The 25,518-nt window shown below is 39.6% G+C and overlaps 1 protein-coding gene across 1 annotated transcript in view; it reads right to left on the minus strand.

Annotated features, from left to right (window-relative positions):
• Positions 1 to 20,927: 20,927 nt before the first annotated feature.
• Positions 20,928 to 25,518, minus strand: part of ttc21b (tetratricopeptide repeat domain 21B) — a 114,782-nt gene continuing 110,191 nt past the window's right edge. The window contains exon 29 of the mRNA XM_028806373.2: positions 20,928 to 21,169. Within this exon, the coding sequence (XP_028662206.1) occupies positions 21,092 to 21,169 (78 nt within the window). The 3' untranslated portion in view covers positions 20,928 to 21,091. The remainder of the gene's footprint in view (positions 21,170 to 25,518) is intronic.

Here is a 25,518-nt window from a genome sequence, read left to right on the forward strand (position 1 = left end):
GCAAGACTTGCATAGATGGTCAACCCTTCATCTCACTCTAGCCGGAAGAATTAACGTTGTTAAGATGAATATCCTTCCTAAACTTCTTTTTTATTTCAAAACATTCCAATATATATCAATAAATCATTTTTTAAGCAATTAGATTCAACAATAACCTCATTCATTTGGAACTCAAAACACCCACGTATCCGAAGAGCAACCCTACAAAGACCTCAGGCAGAAAGTGGCATGGCTCTACCTAATTTTCAGTTTTATTACTGGGCAGCAAACATACAAGCCATAAAAACCTGGACACAAATAAATGAATATACACAGGCTTGGTCCACAATAGAAGTAAAATCCTGTAGTATTTCTTTATACTCACTGCTCTGCGCTCCAATAAATGCGAGTTATCGCAAATATACTAATAACCCAATTGTGCTTTACTCACTCAGAATATGGAACCAAATTAGAAAGCATTTTAAGATGGAAAATCTTTTATTTGTGGCACCCCTGCAGAAAAACCACCTCTTTCAACCCTCGCAAACATATCCAGTTTTTAATACCTGGAAAAGATTTGGTATTAAATTGCTCAGAGATCTTTATATAGACAATCTATGCATCCTTTGAACAATTACGTTCTAAATTCAACCTCCCAGCTACACATTTCTTTCACTATCTTCAAATTAGAAACTTTTTAAACAGAAACTGCCCGATTTTCCTCACCTCGTATCTTCCACCATGCTGGAAAAAATACTGCTCAATTTCGAGGAATTAGACACCATTTCTGCATTATATAAAATTCTGTTAGAGTCCCTTCCATTCTAAGATCCAAGAGGACAATGGGAAAAAGATCTCTTAAGAGAATTCACTCGAGCTCCATATGCGCAAAGCATAGAATTATTCAACTAAAAATAATATATCGAGCTCATCTGTCTCGCTTAAAACTGTCCAAAATGTTTCCAGGGCAAGATCCAACCTGCGAACGCTGCAACCAAGCTCCTGCCTCACTGGGTCATATGTTCTGGGCCTGCACCAAATTAATATCATTCTGGACCAAAATTTTTAAGTGCCTTTCAGACAGCCTTGGGGTCACAATCCCTCCTAACCCATTAACAGCTGTGTTCGGTGTTCTTCCAGATGGACTTGAAGTGGAGAAGGACAAGCAAACGGTGATTGCATTCACTACACTTTTGGCACGCAGACTTATTTTGTTAAATTGGAAGAATCCTAATTCTCCTCTGATGAGTCAGTGGGAAACTGATGTTTTATATTATTTGAAATTGGAAAAAATCAAATTCTCAGTTAGAGGATCTCTACAGAATTTTTTCAAAACCTGGCAGGATCTAATCAATAATATTTTACAATAAGAAAAAAATATTTCCGCATTTCTTTTCCTTCTCCATTTATTTATTTATATATATATATATATATATATATATATATATATATATATATATATTTTTTTTTTTTTTTCTTGTTTATTTTTGCCCTATTAAAAAGCCCTAAGCAATTCTCCTTTGGCAATGCTCTCCTTCTCAAGGGTGGGGTTTGATTTGTCTTGAATTCTTTTTTGTATTAATTGATCTATTTGTATGGAATGATTACAATACAATTAATAAATAAAATTTAAAAAAAAAATAAATGTGGATCCCAATGCCTCAGTGCAATGGCGGGGACACTGTGGTGTAAATATGGTGCCATCCTTCAGATGAGATATAAAACCGAGGTCCTGACTCTCTGTGGTCATAACAGATCCCTGGGCATCCTTCGTAAAGAGTAGGGTGTATCCCGATGTCCAGGCTAAATTGCCCATCACAGCCTAGTCATTCTGGCCCCTAATCAGCCCCTGTCTCTAACTGGCTTTCTCTGCTTGCCACTTCACCACCTAACAGCTAATGTGTGGCGAGCATACTGGCGCAAAAATGGCAGCTGTTGCATCATTTAGGTGAATGGTTCCCCCACTCAATGAAGCACTTTGAGCAGTGAAAAAAGTAGTGTGAAAAGCAGTATAAAAATGTTTTATTCATTATTGTTAAAACCACTACCTAAGCTGTAGAGTTGGATGATGATTAGGGAGTATCAAGATTTTCTTCTTGTAAAGATCTGTGAATTGATACGTGATGATACTTGTTTCTTCTACACTAACTGCCATACTTGCAATCACACACACACACACAGTGTACATACATATACACGGTGCATACCTTCTTCCTCTTCATTTTTGCTACTGCGACGTGAGTTTGATGTTTAATATTTTGGCACCAATCCTCCCTATTTAACTGGCTGTGGGACCAGCTCCAAAATGTAGAATGGGTTATATACAGTGCATTTTAGAAGTTTTCACATTTTACTGTTACACAACATTGAATAACAGCTGATTTAATTTGGCTTTTTTGACACTGATCTGGGTGGCGCAGTGGTAGTGCTGCTGCCTCGCAGTTAGGAGACACGGGTTCACTTCCCTGGTCCTCCCTGCGTGGAGTTTGCATGTTCTCCCCGTGTCTGCGTGGGTTTCCTCCGGGCGCTCTAGTTTTCTCCCACAGTCCAAAGACATGCAGGTTAGGTGGATTGACAATTCTAAATTGGCCCTAGTGTGTGCTTGGTGTGTGGCTGTGTTTGTGTGTGTCCTGCGGTGGGTTGGCACCCTGCCCGGGATTGCTTCCTGCCTTGTGCCCTGTGTTGGCTGGGATTGGCTCCAGCAGACCCCAGTGACCCTGTGTTCGGATTCAGCGGGTTGGAAAATGGATGGATGGATGACACTAATCTACAGAAAATGACTCTTTAATGTCAAAGTAAAAACAGATCTCAGCAAAGTGATCCAATTTAATTACAAATATAAAACAAAATATCTCAGCAAAGTGATCCAATTTAATTACAAATATAAAACACAAAATAATTAATCACACAAGTATTCACTCTCTCTAATATCCATCCATCCATTTTCCAACCCGCTGAATCCGAACACAGGGTCACGGGGGTCTGCTGGAGCCAATCCCAGCCAACACAGGGCACAAGGCAGGAACCAATCCTGGGCAGGGTGCCAACCCACCGCAGGACTCCCTCTAATATCCATCCATCCATTTTCCAACCCATATGACAAACCTAAATCATTACTGGTGCAGCCAGTTTTAGAAGTCAGTAGATGTACCTTTGGCAGCCATAACAGTCTTGTGTTTGTGTGCACAGGCTTCTCTTTCTCTGTCAGCTTTGTACATCCGGACTCTGCCATTTCTCCTCGTTCTTCTTTACACAACTGCTTAGGCTGTGCCAGGTTGCATGGGGGTCTTGAGTGAACATCCTTTTTCAAGTCCAGACACAAATTCTTAGTTGGATTGAGATGTGAGCCACTCAGTCGACTAATTCTGTGACGTGTAAAAACCAAATGGCTGCCCCAGTGATGAGTTAGGGGTGTTAAGTTGAAAGGGTGAATAGTTAACACAATTTGTCATTTTATGTTTTATATTTGTAATTAATTTAAGTTAATTTGCAGAGATCTGTTGTCACTTTGTAATTATTTTTTTTCTGATGATCAGTATAAAAAGACCAAATTAGATCCAGTGATTTAATATTGTATAACAATTAAATGTGAAAACTTCTAAGGGGGTTATAGGAACTGCATACTAAGGCTATTAAAAACGATACCATGACTGTGCAGACAAGTGATGTGGTAATATGTATTATTCCAGTCATACAGAGGGTGATACTTGTTTCTTCCACACTGCTACATGTGGACATACATACTGTAACCATAAGGGGGCACTACTAAGCCTCAGACTGCAGACACAATGTCACCCAACACAATTCTGGGTTCAGATAAATGGTATTTATTTGTTACCACCATGCTCCAATTAATTGCCAGAAAAAAATACCACCACTCAATCAGTTTCTTCTCTCCTTCCTTCCTCCCTTCCTCCAAGTGAGTGCCATTCTCTAGCTACCCAAGGTGAAGCTGTAGGCTTGTTTTAAACTGAACCCAGAAATGGACTGCTTCTGGTGTTATGGCAAAGGTCATCCAAAGCACTTTCCGGTCATGTGGAAGCCAGGGCAGTCCTCCCCAGCAGTGCCATCTGGTGTCACCCAAAGACCCTGACAGGGAGGGACTGTGTTTTCTGGACTTCAGTTTGCATTTCACCCTGCGGGTGTCCTAACTGGGTTCTGCCCTGAGGAACACTGCCACCTGCCGTGTGGGGGAATGAACTCCTCCCAGCACCAGTGTTGACTCAGTCCATCCATTATTCTTCTGTCCCTGTTAGGATGAATATTGTAAGGCATTCCGGCCGGGTTAAGCCTACACTCCCGCTGTCCTTCCATTATGGCTTTCTGGGTGGGCAAGAAATCATCCTCCAACCTGGCCAGGATGCCTGTCCTTCGTCCATGTCACTTACAATACTTTTTTATATTTATACTAGGGGGCTCTGACCCCTGCTTGCTTCTCTTGCCAACCCCCGGGGGTGAGTGCTGGGTGCCCACAGGCATCTGGCCACTCCTATTTTAGTGAAAGCGATTGTATTTAAAGAGATGGTATATAGAAAAGTATGTGGAGCGCAGGAGGAAGATAAGTTTGGTCCTTAGTTATTATAGACAGAAAATCAGTTGCTTGAATATTTCACTAAACCAGACTTTATCTTTTAAATACCAATCATTAATAAAACATACTAAAAAGTAAAAATGTAAAAGTATAAAAGTAAAACATAGTAAAAAGTAAATAAAAAATTAAATTATATTAATGCCTCATCAAAAACAATATTATGAATTACTTTATCCTTCAACTTTCATTCTATAAACAACACTTTTTCACATTTCTGTTCACATATTGTTCGGGATATTTTTCTCTTTTTCATTTATTGGACAATTCTCTTTGCCCTTTGCCTCTTTGCCTTTTATTTTTATGTATATGCAGATCTTTTTTTGTTCATTTTCTCTTTTTTTGACATTCATTATCAACTCCTGCAGCTCTTTTTTTATTTCAATCTAAAATTAGACATTCTTGAATAGATCATTTGCTTTTTTGCCTTGCCGTTGTAACCAACTTCATTGAAGGGCAAGTTAGCACCGAGATGTCACGGGGTGGTGCGGAGAGTGGATGTGCACAGTAGGAGTAACGATTGGGTGAGAGGTGTGGAGGAAGTGGTAAAGGCTGAATAACACAGACATGACGGAAAACATTTAAAATATATATATATATATATATATATATACATATATACAGATAGATAGATAGATAGATAGATAGATAGATAGATAGATAGATAGATAGATAGATACTTTATTAATCCCAATGGGAAATTCACATATATATATATATGTCAAAGTTTCTCAGCTGATTAATGCTAAATGTGGAAAATGTAGCAGATAATACATTTGAAAATTATTTTTAATTTACTTGATGCTGTTATCCAAGGTGACCTGCAAGGTCAGGTTACAGTAAAAGTGATTATATCAGCCTCTTGCTGTACCCAGTTTTGCAGTTAGAAGCCAGTTCTCACTGTTAATGATGGATGGTACTTTATTGAGTTTTATGACGTGGAAGTGAAAATTGTGTTCTGTTAACAGCCATAACTGGCTACTTATTAAGAAAGTGGCTGAAATGAAGCCCTCCAGGGACTGAGATTTGTAGATTTTTGTACCCCCCAGTTAGAGCACAGACAGGTTAAGGGACTTGGTCAGTGTCACACAGTGAGCCAACCAACAACCTTGGGCAGGCCAGTCCAGTGCCTTAGCTATTGCACCACAATGCTTGCATATAGAGAGTACACATGGACTGTGCTGTCTTTAATGCCGTGCAGCAGCCATGCTTCTTTCTTTATACAATACATGGACTGCCAGTAAAGTAAAACGTGTGTTGCTTTTCATACTTTGGTCCAGATTTTGTGATTTCATTCCCATGAACACTATAGGATAAACCTGTTGCTAAGGAAATGAACCTGCCAGCAAGTCAGTAATGCTGAATGGCTTTTTTGTTATCTCTTTTAAAATGAGTTAAAAGACACAAAGGTACTGCCAAGAGCATCCCCGGAGTTCTGGAATGCAATCTCAGACCCTTTTCTATAGGATCAAGGAAGTTGCTCTCTTTTTCTTTCCAGTCTGTCGGCAGTAGGGAAAGAATCCGACTGTTGAAAAGGACAGGATTTTGAACGAGGCCACATTTTCAGGTGGGGAATAAAAGTAGAATGCTACTTAAGAATGCTGTCTGAGGAAGCAAACTGGTCAATGTTTTGTCTTGTATTGTGGATTAATTTAAATGAAACATACACCTGCATTTGAAATTAAGTAAATACGTGATTAAAATTATACAGTGTTTAAAAAATAGTCATCCCCTTGGATGTTTTCACATTTTGTGGTTATGCAACATTGAGTCCCTGTGGATTTAATTTGGCTTTTTGGATCAAAAAAAAAAAAGACTCTTTAATGTCTGAGAGAAAACAGATCTGTGCAAAGTGCAACAGAAAACAGATCTCAACTCATTGTCAAGAAGGTTAAATCTACCGTGATTTAATGTTGTATGAAAGTAAAATGTGAAAACTTCCTTTGGGATACTTTTATAGACACTGTATCTAAATATATATGTATAGCCCAGAATGAGGGCGAAACACGTGTCGTGTACTCTTTGCATTTATTTGACAGTAAACTATTTCAACCATTCTATGATCTGCTCTTCACAAACTGAGGGCACCGTGGCGGACGTTAGCAGATCGCTGACCAACCACAAGCGATACCTGGTAGGTAACCACCCATACAATCAGATTGTGACACAGACTTCGAATGCCGTGAATATATATATATGTGTCTAAAGAAAACTATTTTTATAAATGACTTTTTTCCTCATGCTAAGCAATTACTGATTTCTTTGGGAAATGAAGTGTGCAGTCTCCACAGAACTGTGGCAAAAGTCAAAGGAATTTTATTTGCTTATGTAATTACATAATGTTTTCTGATCAACGTTATTAATTTAGTAAGAAAAGGAATGAGAAAGTTTAACGACTCTTACCAGTTTGAATAAAAATCCAAAAGGGAACAAACCCTACTCACTGGCACCCACCCAAAAATAACCATCTCTGTGAAGAGATTATGAAAAAAACAATGAGAAGTTCAGAAGAACCTGTGCAAGTACAAGTTGGAGAAAGGTCAGCGACCCAGAAGGAAAATGAAGAAGACACGTGAGAGAAACTGAAAGGGAAAACGTCTTCAAGTTCAACAACACACCATCTTAATGTACAGTGGATTCAGAACGTATTCAGACCCTGTCACTTTCTGCACAGTTTATTTTGTTGCAGATTTAATTTTAGATGGGTACATTTGCCATTTTGCCCATCAGTCTACATTCAATAATCCATAATGACAAAGTGAAAACAGGTTGTTAGAAAGGTTTGCAAACTTACTGAAAATTAAAAACTGAAATCTCATTCATGCAAGTATCCATCCATCCATCCATTTTCCAACCCGCTGAATCCGAACACAGGGTCACGGGGGTCTGCTGGAGCCAATCCCAGCCAACACAGGGCACAAGGCAGGAACCAATCCTGGGCAGGGTGCCAACCCACCGCAGGACACACACAAACACACCCACACACCAAGCACACACTAGGGCCAATTTAGAATCGCCAATCCACCTAACCTGCATGTCTTTGGACTGTGGGAGGAAACCGGAGCGCCCGGAGGAAACCCACGCAGACACGGGGAGAACATGGAAACTCCACACAGGGAGGGCCCGGGAATCGAACCCAGGTCCCCAGATCTCCCAACTGCGAGGCAGCAGCGCTACCCACTGCGCCACCGTGCCGCCCCTCATGCAAGTATTCCGACCCTTAATTCAGTACTTTATAGAAGCCTGAGTCTTCTTGTGTAAGTATCTACAATCTTTGCACACCTATATTCAGGCTTTTTCTTCCATTCTTCCTGGCAGATCCTCTCACGCTCCATCAGATCTGATGGTAAGTGTTTGTAAATTGCTGTCTTCAGGTCACTCCACTGATGTTCTATGATGGTTAAGTCTGGACTTTGGCTGGGCCACTCAAGGACACTCTTGTCCAGAAGCCACTCCAGCGTTGTTTGGCTTCTGCACTTTAGGTCAATGTCATGCTGGAAGGTGAACTGTCACCCCAGTCTCAGGTCATGTGCAGGTTTTTTTCAATTGCCTCTCAGTATTTGGCTGCATTCTTCCTTCCTTCCTTCAATTCTGACCAGTCTCCCTGTCCCTGCCACTAAGAAGCACCACATAGCCTGTTGCTGCCATCACCACCTTCACTGTAAGGATGATATTAGACAGGTGACGAGCAGTGCCTGGTCTTCTTCAGACTGAGTGCTTGGAGTTCTGCCCAAAGAGTTCAGTTTGTCAATGTAAATTTATTTATAGAGCACATTTAAAACAACATCAGTAATGCTGTAGCTAAACTGCTTTACAATAAAATATTCAATAAACATAAATAAGATAAAACAGAGTAAAACACAATACAAACCAGCAGTAAATTGAAACAAATGACTAAGAGAAAGGAACCATCAGGAGATCACTGAAGGTCACAGAAAGCTAGAGAATTGAAATATGTCTTCAATCTCATTTTAAACTGTTTCATTGAAGGTGGCTCCTTGATGTAATTAGGTAAAGAATTCCACAGATGAGGTGCAGCAGCTGCAAAAGCCATGTAGTCCATAGTTTTACAAGTAGTATGAGGGACCGCAAGAGACAAATGACCAGCAGATCCTAAGCTCTCCGGATGGCTGGTGTATAACATACAATTCAGATAATTCAGTTGAGAGCATACACATGTACTGATTTTAAAACCAACATTTTTAAACCAGTTCTAAAGCTAACTGGCAGCCAGCGTAAAGAGGCTAAAATTGGAGATACAGAGGCAGACTTTTTTTGCAATAACCAAAAACACGAGCAGCAGCATTCTGAACCAACTGCAACCTGCGTATCAGGAATGTACTGATCCCAGCTTGCAATAAGTTACAGTCCTCAAGCCGAGAAAAGATAAAAGTATGAGAAACTTTCTCAAGATCACTAGGAGATAAAAAAGACTCAACCTTGGCTAAAAGATGAAGCTGGAAAGAAGAGTTCAGTTTGTGACTAATGAGACCAGAGAATCTTTCTCATCATTCTCTCAGAGTCCTTTAAACTGTCACATGACTTTTACTCAAGAGTGGCTTCCATGTAGCCACCTTACAATAATCACCTGATCAATGGAGTGCTGCTGAGATGGTTATTCTTCAAGTAGATTGTATACCCTTGCCCTGATCTGTGCCTCATCACAATGTGATTGCTAAGGTCTACAGGGAGTTCCTTGGACCGCATGGTTTGGTTTTTGTCCTGACATGCACTGTGAATTGTGGGAACCTCTATACACAGGTAGATGTGTGCCTTTCTTTACAATGTCCAATCAACTCAGTTTGCTGCTGGTAGACTCTAGTCAAGTTCCAGACACAACTCAAGTAGAATTATCGCAAACAAAATGCACCTGAGCACTGTCTGGAGTGCCACAGCCAAGGGTCTGAATAATTAAATAAATAAGAGAAACTCTCAAGTTTTCAAACCTTTCTGAAAACACATTTTCATTTTGTCATTATAGGTTATTGAGTGTAAATTGATGGGCAAAAATGGAAAATGTATTAATTTACAATTACACCTACAATACAATAAAGAGTACAGACTGTGAAGGTGCCAGAAAACTTTCTTAATCCACTATAAGAGTGCCATTTTTCGTTATTTGGACTGGATGACTCACTGACCTCAGTGCAGAGAGTTCATGCATTAATGCATTGTAAAGAGAAGACGTCTGAGAGCTAAGAGAGAATAGGTGAAAACCTTTCTAGTGACAGACCCCTAGCTTGCCAAGAGATAGGATTCTCTTCTGAGTAATAGTCAGAGAGAGAGAAAGAGAAGGACAGACCAAGAAGAATGACAATGTCTGGAGAAAAGGGAATGTCAAAAGAAAGAAATGTTGAGATGATGAGATAAAAAAGGTCAAGAAATAAGAAACAGAAGGCCAGCCCTAGGACACATGATGAAATGTTCCTCAGGCATTGTCAGTAAAAGGACAAAACATTCACAGCATGTGTGATATAAGCATGCACATAATTAGGCATGGATGTGCTGTGGATGAGACGGTCATCCATCCATTCATCTATCATACAGTCCTGCATATCCAGAGTAGGGTCATGGGGTAGCTGGAGCCCATCACAGGGTGTTGAGAGTTTAGTGGTTTTATAAATAATGTTACAGGGTAAGTTAACCAGGTAATATGGGGATAGGCTATTAATTATTACTACATAATGTGTGTCTAATATATCTTATATATGTACCAGCTGTCTCCATCCATCCATGAACCTTAGAATCTGCCTGCACTCTGTCCTGACATCATCAGGTGTAAGGCAGAAATGATCTCTTCAAAAAAAGTATGTAAGAGTTGTACTGGATATGTATGAGGGAAGTGTGACAGTGATGAGGTCTGCGGTAGGAGTGACGGATGCATTCAAGTTAGAGGTGGGATTACGTCAGGGATCGGCTCCGAGCCCTTTCTTATTTGCAATGGTGATGGACAGGTTGACAGACGAGATTAGACAGGAATCCCTGTGGACTATGATATTTGCTGATGACATTGTGATCTGTAGCGATAGTAGGGAGCAGGTTGAGGGAACCCTGGAGAGGTGGAGATATGCTCTAGAGAAGAGAGGAATGAAGGGCAGTAGGAACAAGACAGAATACATGTGTGTGAATGAGAGGGATGTCAGTGGAATGGTGAGGATACAGGGAGTAGAGTTGGCAAAGGTGGATGAGTTTAAATAGTTGGGATCAACAGTACATAGTAATGGGGATTGTGGAAGAGAAGTGAAAAAAAGAGTGCAGACAGGGTGGAATGGGTGGAGAAGAGTGTCAGGAGTAATTTGTGACAGACGGGTATCAGCAAGAGTGAAAGGGAAGGTCTACAGGACGGTAGTGAGACCAGCTATGTTATATCGGTTGGAGACAGTGGCACTGATCAGAAAGACAGAGCTGGAGGTGGCAGAGTTAAAGATGCTAAGATTTGCACTGGATGTGATGAGGATGGACAGGATTAGAAATGAGGACATTAGAGGGTCAGCTCAAGTAGGACGGTTGGGAGACAAAGTCAGAGAGACGAGATTGTGTTGGTTTGGACATGTGCAGAGGAGAGATGCTGTGTATATTGGTTGAAGGATGCTAAGGATAGAGCTGCCAGGGAACAGGAAAAGAGGAAGGCCTAAGTGAAGGTCTATGGATGTGTTGAGAGAGGACATGCAGGTGATGGGTGTAACAGAACAAGATACAGAGGACAGAAAGATATGGAAGAAGATGATCCGCTGTGGCAACCCTGAACGTGAGCAGCCAAAAGAAGAAAAGGCACACTCATTATATAGAGCCGGGTTAGAGTTGAAAGTTACTCTGAATTGTTTTGAAGGGGTGTCTTGCTGGGCAGTGTGAATTGAAGGAAACCCAATGTTGAACAAGAAAGCTTCACTCTTAAGTTTAGGTGAGAGAGTGTCAAGCCTTTCATTTAAAAATAATAAACAAAACTGCTGGGGGGATGCACCCACTATTAACATGAATCCCATTTTGTTTTTTATAACTCAGCCAAAGTTGGTCCATTGCATATCCTGCACGTAGACCCTCTGCACTTTGATCTGTTTAAACTCCTTGATATAAACCCCTGAGAATGACTTGAGTTCAGATTTCGGTGTAAATAAAGGTTAATCCAGAGTCAGACTTGGGGTGACGTGCAACGATCTGCTTTTCTTTGTTCAGGCCGAATAATTCTTGGGATGGCATTTGTCAGCCATCTAGTGGATGAAAAAACATCATGCTGCACAAAGTCATGAATATTGCTATGTGTTTTACTACTGTGAGGTAACTCATCAGTATTCATAAGGGGGATGAAGCCTTCAATCAAAACACAATGGCGTGTATCGGAGTATTGAACTGAAACTGAACAATTATTTGAATCAAGCAATAGTGATGACAATGGCCACCAGACATTGACACGGATGGTGAAACTTCTGCATATGGCACTGTACAAGCAAATTGCCATGATATGCCTGGTAAATTCAGTGATGTGAAGGTTCACCATGGTGCAAGTTGAAGTTTGGCAAAAAGGCAAAAGAATTACGATCAAGTGGAAGGACAAGAAAGACATTAGCCCCTTAAGCACTGTTCACATTGAAGCAACTGTCAAATGTTCATGTCAGCAGGAATGTGGAAGTCACTAAACCTTGTGCTGCGAGGCGTCACTTGTGTAGATCAGGCAATGACATTCTGCCTTCTCTGGCACAAGCAGCAGAAAAAAATATTATATGAAAAGTGTGCCAAGATACACACCACTACTGATTGCATCGTCAGGCTGTGTGTTGGTGACGGTCTCAAAACATGGCACATGAAGGAGGTGTAGATCTGTATCAGTACAGATTAGACATTAGATGTACCGCTTCAATTATATTTAGGTTGATGTTTTTGGTATTTACAAGTGTCTATTAAAAAATAATGTTTTGACTAGTTTTTCTAGGGGTAAACATAATGTTAAGAAGAGTAATAACAAAACATCCTGGACCCATAAAGAGTGAGTTTGTTAATAAGCTTACAGGGTGTGTCTTTGAGAAGGGCAGTTAAATAACTTGATCAAGCAGGTAGAACAAGATTGTAAATGACACGATGGGAAAGAGTTTTACCCTGCAGCACTGACTGTCTGGAAAAAGTTCAATAAAGTATGACACAGTCCTTCATACCACATACAGACACTCAATATCTGGGCTGGGATTTAAAGTCAGGTTCCTAGAGCTGTAAACCAGCAGTGCTATTGTTCCAGTCAGAAAGAGAAATGATGAATGGAGAAAATAGTTAGTTGTCAGAATTGCATTTGTTAACAGTGCCCTCTATAATGTCTAGGACTAAAACACATCTTTCTGTGATTTACACCCCTGTTCCACAGTTTAAAATTACAAATCAAATAATTCAGACGTGATTGAAGTGCACATTACAGACTTTCATTTAACGGAATTTGTCTACATTTCAATCACATCGTGTAGAAATGACAACACTTTTTCCACATGCTCCCCCCATTTCAGGCACCATAATGTTTGAGACCAATGGCGTCACGTGTTTGTGATTCCTCAGGTGTGTTTCATGGCTTTATAAGATACCTTGTCTTGCTTCTACCCTTTGGAGTCTGTAGTTGCCATTGTTCAACAGGAGAACAACAGCTGTGCCAATGAAAGTCAAAGAAGCCATTATGAGGCTGAAAAACAAGAATAAAACCATCAGAGACATCAGTAAAACCTTAGGATGACCGAAATCAACTGTCTGGAATATCATGAAATAGAAAAAACACACTGGTGAGCTCAGTACTCACAAAGGGACTGGTACGCCAAGGAAGACCTCCACTGTTGATGATAGAAAAATCCTCACTAAGGTAAAGAAAAGGGTCTAAATGCCTGTCTGACAGACCAGAAACAGTCTTTAAGAGACGCATGTGGACGTGTCACAGATGACTATCACCAGAAGACTTCATGAACAAAAATACAGAGGCCACACTATAAGATGCAAACCACTAGTTAGCCACAAAAACAGGATGGCCAGATTACAGCTTGCAAAAGAAGTACTTATAGGGGCCTGCAGAATTATGGAAAAAGGTCTTGTGCACAAACAAGACAAAGATGAACTCTGGAACAGCCAAGCCAGTCATCTGAATTAAATCCAACTGAGTAGGCCTTCTATATACTGAAGAGAAAACTTAAATGGACAAGTTCCTGAAACAAGCAGGAGCTGAAGATGGCTACATTAGAGGGCTTGCAGAACATCACCAGAGAAGATCCTCAGCACCCGGTGAAATCTATGAGTTGAAGCAGCTATTGCATGCAAGGGATATGTGACAAAGGACTAAATATGACTACTTTAATAGAATTTCCATTGCTATATCCTAAACAGTATGGGGCTCTGAAATGGGGGGACCATGTAGAAAAAGTGTTGTCATTTCTACATGGTGGGACCAAAACATATGCAAATCCCCTTAAATGAAATTTTGCAATGTGCGCTTTAATCATGCTGCTGGAGCAGAGGAGTGTCTTTGTTCCAAACATTATGGGGAGCAACGTATAAAATGCACAACTGGTTTAGAGTTGCTGAGGTCAGCTTTCTCAGTACTTCATTTACTGTGACTCATAGTAAGTGTGCAGTAAAAGTGTTTTCATTCCAGTTCTCCCAGGTGGTAAGACATTTACAAAGATGGAGATGCAACACGCTAAAACAAGACACAGTGGGTCTAAAAATTGACTGGAAGGGAGCATATCCCACATTTTTGATTTTGTTTTTTTCAGCATGTTAAACTAGCATTTGCCACCCGGTCTATGGTTTATGCCTGCCATGTATGATGCTAAAATGACAGGCCCTAGTTCCCCATGACCCGAAATTGGGTTTGAGAACAAGATGTTTTTAAACCGTGCAGATGTACAGTATGTTAAGTAGTAATGGCAATATACAGTATATGGCACATAAGTGTACAGAATGCAATGAAATTCGTATTTGCATACCCAAACAATATGCCACATGTTACCACTTTCCGGTGCTGTAATGAAGGTAAATGTATTAGAAAACAGAACTTTATTTTATTTAACCTTTACAATGTCTTCAAATGCTAACTCGATGCTGTGTCCTATTGGGCTTTTTTGACCCTATTCTTACACCTTTTTTTTAGATGCAATGGACATCAGATCTTTCAACCAAAACTTATTTTATATTGATTGACCATCTTAACCCAATCTAGATTAAACTGTAAATTTATTGGGAAACTTTAATTTTCAAACATAGAGAGTAAGCAGTATACATTTTAGATAGATAGATAATGCACTATATGATAGATAGATAGATAGATAGATAATGCACTATATGATAGATAGATAGATAGATAGATAGATAGATAGATAGATAGATAGATAGATAGATAGATAGCAGTCATTATATAATAAATAACTGGATCTCTATTTGTCCCCAGGGAAAATTTGGATTTTTACAGAAGCTCATTAAATAAATAATACACCAGAATGACTAGAAAGAAAGAAAAGTTCTGAATTGTCAGTTACAGTCACAGTGAGGCATTACACCGATGTATTCCTGTTGGTATGGAGGAGCCCCAGTCACATTTCTTGACACACTTCTTATGAATGGTTTGCTCACTGGAAGTCCTCCATGTTATGGCACTCAGTTTTGCCTTCGGTTTCTCCTCTAAGTACCTCCAGGGAGTCCAGAGGGTCTCCTGTAACATAGCTAGTGCCTTTTAATTAGTTGGATGATTTGGTGGGCCTCTCTTGAAGTAATGTTACTGGTTACCACAGTATAGAAACTCACACTGGCCATTACAGAGTTGTAGAAGATGTGAAGGATGACAATACCCAAATGTAAGTATTGAGGTCTTGTAAGAAAGAAAGAAATAAAGTCTGCTTTGCCCCTTCGTATATATTATTTTTTTTGTGTTACAACACCAGTCCAGGCTATCACTGGGGTGGACCCCAAAGTACTTGTAGCAGTGCACCACCTCTACATCCACTGCCTCAGTAGTGACTGGGAGTAGAGGCTCTTTCAGGTGGTGAAAGTCAAAAAACAGTTTCTTGGTTTTGCTGATGTTTAGTTATGGACAATTATTTCTGGACCAAGAAACTTAAGTTTTCTACCAGACTGCTCTCTACTGTTGCAGCCCCTTTATCAATACACCCCATAAGTGCAGAGTCAACAGTAAATTTCTGAACATGTCATGACCTAGTTTTATATTTGTAGTCTTGGGTGTACAGAGTGAAGAGAAAAGGAGACAGGAACTGTTCCTTGTGGTATTCCAGTGTTACCAAAATTTGTTTTAGAGACTTTAGCACATTTTCAAAACCACCTGTCTTAAAATAAAGGTACATTCTGTGCATCAACTGTTTCAAATTTTCATTGGGAGACATTATTGTGACTTGTATATTTTGTTATTTTAGCAGTCTAGTAGCCACTCTTGACAATAAATCAGATTCTCCATATAAGTTACTGAAACATCAGCAGAGCTGCTTGAGCGGCAGAGAACTTGTGTGTCATCTGAACAGCTTTTGACAATCTCTGCAACAACAACACATTAAGTTAAATGGTCTTTGTAATCATAAAAGTAAAAAGGTTACAAAATGGACACATGGCGTATCTTTCAGGTGCATTGATTAACAGTCATATGCAAATATACGTGATAACAGTATGTAATTACAGTGATCCCCCGCCTATCGCGGAAGTTACGTTCCAGACCTACCCGCGATAGGTGAAAATCCGCGATATAGAAAGACCACATTTTTTTTTATAGTTTAAGCCTTAAAATACCCCTCCCACACACTTTAAACACATGTAAACTTATTAAAACACACTTTGGATACACAGATGACGGGCTAAAGATATGAGTAACATAATAATCAGCATCAGTTTTACCTTCTCCTGTATGGTCAAGGTGTTCCTCTGGTGCTTAGGCTCACTGCTACCAGAAGGCTTACAAGATGCAGGATGCTTGGGAGCCATCGTAGGGCTTAAAACAAATGAAAAGCTCACAAACGTTTGCTCACAAAAGTCGGACCACAAGCAAGGTATGCGATTCGTCGGGGACCCACGCTCACTGTTCTTGCGAGATTACACCATGTTAGCAGCAGCTAATCAGAGCGCAAGAGAATAAAATCCACTCTGATTGGTTGAGTCTCCTCTTTCAGCCAATAACAGGCTTTGTAAGAAATCATTTGGGTGCTGTAACACGAAACTCTTTGTCTGCTAAAAACCGTATGCTTTGTTAAGAATTGGCTGAAAAGTACACTACAGGTAGGATGTACTTATTGAATTTTTCCGCGATATTGCAGGGGCGCGATAGCTGAACCGCGATGGAGCGGGGGATTACTGTATATGTATTAGAACACAAACTACATTTTTTAAAAAGAAACTGGATCCAATGTTGTTAGCCAGCCAAATAAGTAAATGTAAATGTTTTTAACCAAGTAATACTGTAAAATGCTGTTATATTTATATATAATAGCTGAAGCACCTTTCAAAGTCAATAAATTAAAAAAGTGATGCAAAATTGCATTGATGTATTTATCAGGGGTTCCCAAACTTGGCCCTGGGGACCCACTGTAGCTGCAGGTTTTTGTTCCTGCCAATGTTTGTTTTTAATTGGAATCCCAGCCTAATTAAGTGAGCTGTTATTTCCCAGTTTGTGTGTTTTGGGGGCAATGTAGAAACTATAAAACTAAGTTTGATACATTTTTATTAAAATATACAGTTATATGGGGATAATGTTTTTTTTTTTTTACTTTAATAACATTTTCATTCTGCTTTCCTGGTGTTCTGATTTAATCCATTATTTACTAAACACTGGGTCTGGCGATGAAGTAGTTGCAGCCTTTTGTCATTCAGTGTTGTTTGCCTGGGTGTCTGCTCTGCTTGTTCTTGAATGTATTTATTAGAATACAATGAAAGGAGAAAGCTACACAGAAAAAGGGCACAAATAATAGGAAAACAAGAAAAGAGAGTTAAGCATGTAAAGCTATAGCAAAAATTTAAATACTTCTATATGTCTTATAAATGTAAGAAATCATGCTGCTGTGGTTTTTTGAATACAGAATAAGAGAAAAAATACGAGCTAATTAAACAAATATCACTGACTGGGAATCTGGTTAGGACAAAAACCAGCAGCCACAGTATGGTTCCCCAGGACCAAGTTTGGGAACGACTGTAATATAATGTAGTTACCTGATGTTTTTGTAGGATTGTGGCTAATTGTTCTTCACATTTCTTACACATTTTTGAAAGAATGATCCAATTGAGAGTTAAACTCTACGGTGAGGTCTGAAGCTAAAATTGTTGGCTGCGCCCAAAAGTTATGACTAACAGGTCATTGTGGAACTTTGCTGATATACCACAGTGGTAGAGAATTTCTAATCATTTTATCTCACAGATAATGTGACCTTGAGGCTGTTTTCAGTATAATGTAATTGCTCATTTTATGAGAAATAATTCAAGGTTCTTTAGAGTCAGACAATTATTAATCTATAAATAACTGAGCATGTTGAACCTTTTTTTGAGTGATAATTTTAAATAAAGTCTCTTTTCTTTTTGTTTCTCTGCTATGTGGTTTGCTAGGGGAGAGGGTAAGTGATCCGGCTTCATGCATAGTTACTGAAATGTACTGTCATATTAATATAAAGAAGCACTTCAATCTAGTTTCAGTTTTTTTGAACAGTGTTGACAAGAACAGGTCATTTAGTCCAAAAAAGCATGCAAAACTTCCTCATCTTTACAAAATACCATTTAGTTAAGTCGTACTGTCTGCTGCACTACTTGGTCTATTTCATGTGTATATAGTGATCTGTGAGAAGAAGCAATGTATTTCTAATGATAGATAGATAGATAGATAGATAGATAGATAGATAGATAGATAGATAGATAGATAGATAGATAGATAGATAGATAGATAGATAGATAGATACTTTATTAATCCCAAGGGGAAATTCACATACTCCAGCAGCAAAAAATATTAAAGAGTAATAAAAAATGCAGGTAAAAAACAGACAATAACTTGAATAATGTTCAACGTTTACCCCCCTCTGGTGGAATTGAAGAGACGCCTAGTTTGGGGGAGGAATGATCTTCTCAGTCTGTCAGTGGAGCAGGACAGTGACAGCAGTCTTTCACTGAAACTGCTCCTCTGTCTGGAGATGACACTGTTTAATGGATGTAGTGGATTCTCCATAATTGATAGGAGCCTGTTGAGTGCCCGTTGCTCTGCTACGGATGTCAAACCGTCCAGCTCTATGCCAACAATAGAGCCTGTCTTCCTCACCAGTTTGTCCAGGCGTGAGGCATCCTTCTTCTTAATGCTGCCTCCCCAGCACACCACTGCGTAGAAGAGGGCACTCGCCACAACCATCTGATAGAACATCTGCAGCATCTTACTGCAGATGTTGAAGGATGCCAGTCTTCTAAGGAAGTACAGGCGGCTCTGTCCTTTCTTGCACAGAGAATCAGTATTGGCAGTCCAGTCCAATTTATCGTCCAGCTGCACTCCCAGGTATTTATAGGTCTGCACCCTCTGCACACAGTCACCTCTGATGATCACGGAGTCCATGAGGGGCCTGGGTCTCCTAAAATCCACCACCAGTTCCTTGGTTTTGCTGGTGTTCAGTTGTAGGTGGTTTAAGTCGCACCATTTAACAAAGTCCTTGATGAGGTTTCTATACTCCTCCTCCTGCCCACTCCTGATGCAGCCCACGATAGCAGTGTCGTCAGCAAACTTTTGCACGTGGCAGGACTCCGAGTTGTATTGGAAGTCCGATGTATATAGGCTGCACAGGACCGGAGAAAGTACAGTCTCCTGCGGCGCTCCTGTGTTGCTGACCACAATGTCAGATCTGCAATTCCCGAGACGCACATACTGAGGTCTGTTTGTAAGATAGTCCACGATCCATGCCACCAGGTATGAATCTACTCCCATCTCTGTCAGCTTGTCCCTAAGGAGCAGAGGTTGGATGGTGTTGAAGGCGCTAGAGAAGTCTAGAAACATAATTCTTACAGCGCCACTGCCTCTGTCCAAGTGGGAGAGGGATCGATGTAGCATATAGATGATGGCATCTTCCGCTCCCACCTTCTCCTGGTATGCGAACTGCAGAGGGTCGAGGGCGTGTTGGACCTGTGGCCTCAGGTGGTGAAGCAGCAGCCGCTCCATGGTCTTCATCACATGTGATGTTAGAGCGACAGGCCGGAAGTCATTCAGCTCACCAGGACGTGATACCTTTGGGACTGGGGTGATGCAAGATGTTTTCCAAAGCCTCGGGACTTTCCCCATGTTCCAGGCTCAGGTTGAAGATGCGCTGTAGAGGACCCCCTAGCTCTGATGCACAGACCTTCAGCAGTCGTGGCGATACTCCATCTGGACCTGCTGCTTTGCTGGCACGAAGTTTCCTCAGCTCTCTGCTCACTTGCGCTGCTGTAATTGTGGGTGGGGATGTCTCTCCTATGTTGGTATCAGCAGAAGGATGTGTAGAGAGTGCAGTACTCCGAGGTGAGAGTGGGTTAGGGTGGTCAAACCTGTTAAAGAAGATGTTCATTTGGTTTGCTCTCTTCACGTCTCTCTCGATGGTGGTACCCCGCTTTGAGCTGCACCAGTGATGATCTTCATCCCATCCCACACTGTTTCTACCTTTAACAAGTTTCCATCTGTATCCTTGTGTTGTTGTTGAAGAACTTAAAAGTAATAATTTGGATCTACTGTACTAATTCTCATCATCATTTTAAAAATGTCAATCATGTCATCTTGTAATCTGTGACTACTTAAATTGAAAAAGTTGAACTCAATCTCTCCTCATGACTCGCATCTCTCAGTCTTATAAACAGCTTAGCTGCTCTTCTCTGGACTCTCTCTAGCTCTGCTAGATGTGGAGGTTAAGGAATGGTCATGTAAAGCCATTCAGAAATGCCAAGGGAGAACACTTCAAACAAAGCTCTCAAAAATAACACATTTTGAAGGAATTCTACAAGACGTTATTTCTTCCAAAGGAGGCAACACCAGCTATTATTGTTTCTCCACAATTCTGACATTATTGTTGAAGAAATGTTTGCAAACAATAATTTTCATTGTTATTTCTTACAGTAAATGATCCTTGTCAATAATCTGGAAATAAATATCAAGTTGCAAATATGTTGAAGAACACATCCCTTTTAATGAGGTGTGCTTACTTTTTCACTACACGCATCGTATTAATTGGGTTAACCACTGAATGTTATGGCCAAGCTTGTATAAAAGAGAGGTATTCTGTGGTCTGCATTCAAAATACATTTCAGAAAGCAGAACAGTACGCACAGTTTAACATGAATAATAAATGTGACCTGCTACTGTGCGTTTTCTTTGAAAAAGAGATTATTATCCATAAGAAATAATAACAAAAAAAATATCTGAAAATTTTTGCAAATTTTTACTTGACGTTGTAGTGTATATCCAAATAGTCAAACCAGCAATTTATTAAGCAAACATGATTGCATGTGTACGTATGTGTGTAATTTTTAATTAATACCCTAGCAGGGAATATGTTTCTCACATTGTCGTAGACAACAGTCTGTTTAAGGTCTTAAAGCTGCACGTGCTTTGTCAAGAATATCTTTCTTCATTCTTGGATAATCCGGGTGGGTTTTCAATACCTGAAATAGAAGATTTTTTATATCATTTTTTTCATCAGTATGCTGTAAACAAAATATCCACATGACCCCACGTACAACCACCCCACCCACCTGGCATAATCCCATTTGGCTTGCTAGCCTGTTTAATTTATATTTCTATGACCACTCTACTGACTTCTATGGCAGGTGATCAGCAGTGGGGCCCAGTTTACACAACCCACACAGATCTGCTAGTCAGAATCTAACATTCAATAATAGTATCATATTCTCCATATTTTCTCCACCCTGTAGATTAAAAAAGCCATTCCACAGGAAAAGTACAGTATATTTATTTATTACTAAAAAGCATAAAATATTTATTAGGGAGTAACCTTCCCTAGTTTCATTTTTTTGTCCTCTGCCCTACAGAATTTCTCATTTTGTAATGGCACAAATTTGATTGTTGCTCCTCAAAAATATAGAGGTCACAAGGCATGAACTACAAAGAAAAAATAGTTGTAGGATAAATGCACCTTAAATGGCAGTTAAAGAACTATAGAAACTATGTAATATTACTAAGGTACTAATAAAATGGGGAGTCGAGGCAGAGTATTTAGAAAAGCCAGTGGGCAGGTTACCCAATTATCCATAGGTGTGATGGGCACTGCAAAATCCAATCTTGAAGCAAATTAATTTATGAAAATGTTGTGAATTTCTGAAGTTGTCACACTGCAACCACACAAATTATTGTTGTGTCTGTATTTACTTTTGCATGGTACAGCATTCTTTACTTCAACTGTCTACCAAAATGACCCACACCTTGCGCTACTTACAGTGCTGAACTTGTGAAGACTCAGAAGCAATCTTATAAGGAGTCACACATTACAACTCACTTAAGGACAAGTGGTGTGATTTTAGCAACTGCAGTCCTTAAATGTGAAATCATTGTGACTTGTTTCAAGACATAAACCTGACACTACGTTTAAGATGATCCCGGCCCCCCCCATTACACATAAAGCAAATATAGTCCTGTAATTCCCACCCTCCTTTTAAAAATGTAATTTATATTGCAAAACAAATAAAAGTGTTCTGAACCTCTACTGAATGTAACAAATTTAGCACATCACATGACTTGACGACTCCAGTTGCTTACGTTGTAGCCTGAGCAACGTCATGTTACATGACTACAGGTCATGGGATATGTCAAATTAGATGACTGGTTGATGACTTTCCGGCACAGTTGCACATTTCCAAAGTATCGCAAGTTCACCCGACAGAGCCGGTGGCTGTGGGAAAGGCTGTACAGATATGGTGTTTTGCTCTTTTTATACCATTTTCTTTCTGTCATCGTATGTAAATCACAAGACATCAGCCAGATGAGCCTCTCTTCTGTCTGATTTTGTTGGGGTGAGTCGCTGGGTATGATGGACTATATAACTGGTGGTCACGGGAATGCGCCATGACTGCCTCCAGCTCCCTAAGATTGATGTACAGTAAATTAAGCCTGCACCTAAAATTGCTGGTCAAAGTTATGTGACAGGGCCTTTAGAAAATGTCTGCATATTGTGACTTTCAGTCATAAAACATGTCATATTCAGAAAGTAACAGTAATGAATACAGCACAATTGCATGCCTTGTGAGTAGAGCATAAACTGAATATTGGTATGACCCAGCTATGCAAAATGATCTGGACTGTGCATTAATATATGTACATATCTTTAAATATAACTAGTGACCCTTTCCTCTATCCCCCTGCAAGAGTGCAATTCTATGTGATGCAACTGATTTTATTTTAAAAGTCTCTGTTTCTTTTTGGTTATACAATAATGTTATTTGCATTATTTATTGCTACTATTATTTGCTACTGTTATTTAACTATTAATTTGTGCCACCTCTCTAAGAGAGACCCCTATTTGTACTGGCTTTTACAGAGGTGGCTTTGTCAGAAGAGTTTAGCTGTCTTGTGAGTAGCCATGTGCTGTAATGTTTAGCCTCTTCGGCCTCTGGTCACAATATACTACAGACATACAGTGCCCTTTGTTTGGGACAAAGAAACTTTTCCTCTTGATTTAGCCCTTTGCTCCACAATTTAAAATTACAAATCACACAATTCAGACATGATTAAAGTGCATATTGCAAATGTTCATGTTAGTGCTGGGCGGTATGACCAAAATTCTGTATCACGGTATTTTTCAAAATTATCCTGGTTTCACGGTATTCAACGGTATTTTTTTCCCATGCATGAGTGGATGTTAACCACATTTTCCACTGCAATTACTGGCTAAGAATAACCTATTCCACTGTCATGAGAATTGTACACTGTACAAAAAAACATTTTAATGTGCACACAAGTATTAATACAGGTTTGCATGGCCCCATAAAGTGATAGTTTTCAAGGGGGTGGCACTAATGAAGAGAAGGACTCACATTGCATGACAGATGCAGTCAAAATATAGAACCTTTTTATTGAACAAAGTTTGCAAACAACTTAAACTAAAATTTTGACAACATATTTTCAACCACCCAAAGAGGCGTTTAGACTTAGTAAAATATCGAGAGGTGCTTGTCAAAAGTTGTATTGCACTGAACATGTCTTAGAAAAGGAATAAATAGTCAATATTTTTTGGAAACCAACTACACTTTCTGTTAATGTTAACAATCTCTGTCCACTGACACATTAAAGTGACTTTTTAAACAGCTTTACCATTATTAAACTGCATAATATTTAAACTAATAAATAGTAACAATAAAATAAATAATAGTATTATTACTGATAGTTGCACTATTACTTCAAGACTTCAAGCCCAGGTGCATTACACAGTATTCACCAAATTAAAATAAAATAAAACAAGTGCAACTTGGTGATGACATCTTTACCAACTGAACCATCATTAAGGCACACTGCATTAATATGGACCTTGCTTCAAGCTAAGCTATATACATAAATAATAAAACTGCAACTTGCATTTATAATGCTATTTGTGGTATAGCCCTACGGAATCGTATTAGGGCCACGGTGAAGAAAAAAAACAAAAAACTATATGTCGAGATTAAAGTCGACATTTCCACTTTATTCTCATAGTTTATTTTGTCATTAAAGTAGAATGCCGTAAACTAAACTTCATCCTAAAATCAATGTTTAATTTACTAGATTTTCTCAAATCCCGTCATACGTTATGAGGCACATTAAATGCTTTGTGTTAAGTGTTCCCTGACCCAGTTGTTAAATCGCTACGCGCTTATTAAACTGACTTTCTCTGCACTAACAGGAGGCGCCGGCAGCGATTGCCGCACAGAATACATTCACTTCATGATATTCCTGCTCTCTGAAAATGTAGAATGCGAAGATAAATTTTCATGATGAAATGCATTAAAGCAGGTATTAAACATGCATGGTAGTGCTGCTCCCTCGCAGTAAGGGGTCCCAAGGTGTATGTTCAGTGTAGAGAACTTTATGGCAGGTGTGACGAGGCTCCAAAAAACTGGATGTATGAATGGGTATCGCACAGGTTTAACTTAAATATTGTGTAAATATTGGGTTTGTGATCTGGTGGTCGGAGACACGAACACAGAATTCAATGCATGTTCTTCTGAGTGGACTTTCTTTATTGCACGCGTGCTGTCTCTGTCTGATGTACCAAACCCGCAGTTCCTATCTTTCCAGTTTCTTTCTCCACATAACCAATCACCACACGATAAACGTCTTTGTGAAATTAAACGTAGTTATAAACTTAGAGCACGGAGTGTTCAGAACTTAAAAAAAATCTTCGTTTTACATGTTAAATTATGCCATCCATTCAGGGTTGCGCCCATCCCAGTAAGCATTGTGTGCGAGGCAGGAGCAAATCCTGAACATGGCGCCAGCACATTGCAGGGTGAATATGAGCAATACATACACTAGCAGGGTCAATATAGCATAACAAAACCCCACATCCTACATGACTTTGAAAGGAAACTGAAGCATGGCGAGTAAACCCACCAGAAAAACATGCAAACTAAGCGGGGAACAACCAGGACCCCATTGCTGCGAGGCAGCAGTGCAATCTCCAAGCCACCGTGCCCCCACATGATTAATACATGCTTTAATGCATTTCATCATGAAAATTATACCAAGTATTTATCTTAGCATTCTAAATGTTCAGGGAGCAGGCATATCATGAAATTAATGTATTCTGTGTGCTGCCTGCACCTCCTCTTAGAGCAAGAGGAAGTCAGTTCAAGAAACACGTATCGATTAATAAGGCTCCGGGAACAGTTAACACAAAACATTTAATGTGCTACATAACTTATGACGGGGTTTGACAAAATCTAGTAAATTAAATATTTATTTTAAGATGAAGTTTAGTTTACGATACTCTACTTTAATAACAAATTACGAGAATAAAGTCAAC

Source organism: Erpetoichthys calabaricus, chromosome 8 (genome assembly GCF_900747795.2).
Source record: "Erpetoichthys calabaricus chromosome 8, fErpCal1.3, whole genome shotgun sequence".
Lineage (NCBI taxonomy): Eukaryota > Metazoa > Chordata > Cladistia > Polypteriformes > Polypteridae > Erpetoichthys > Erpetoichthys calabaricus.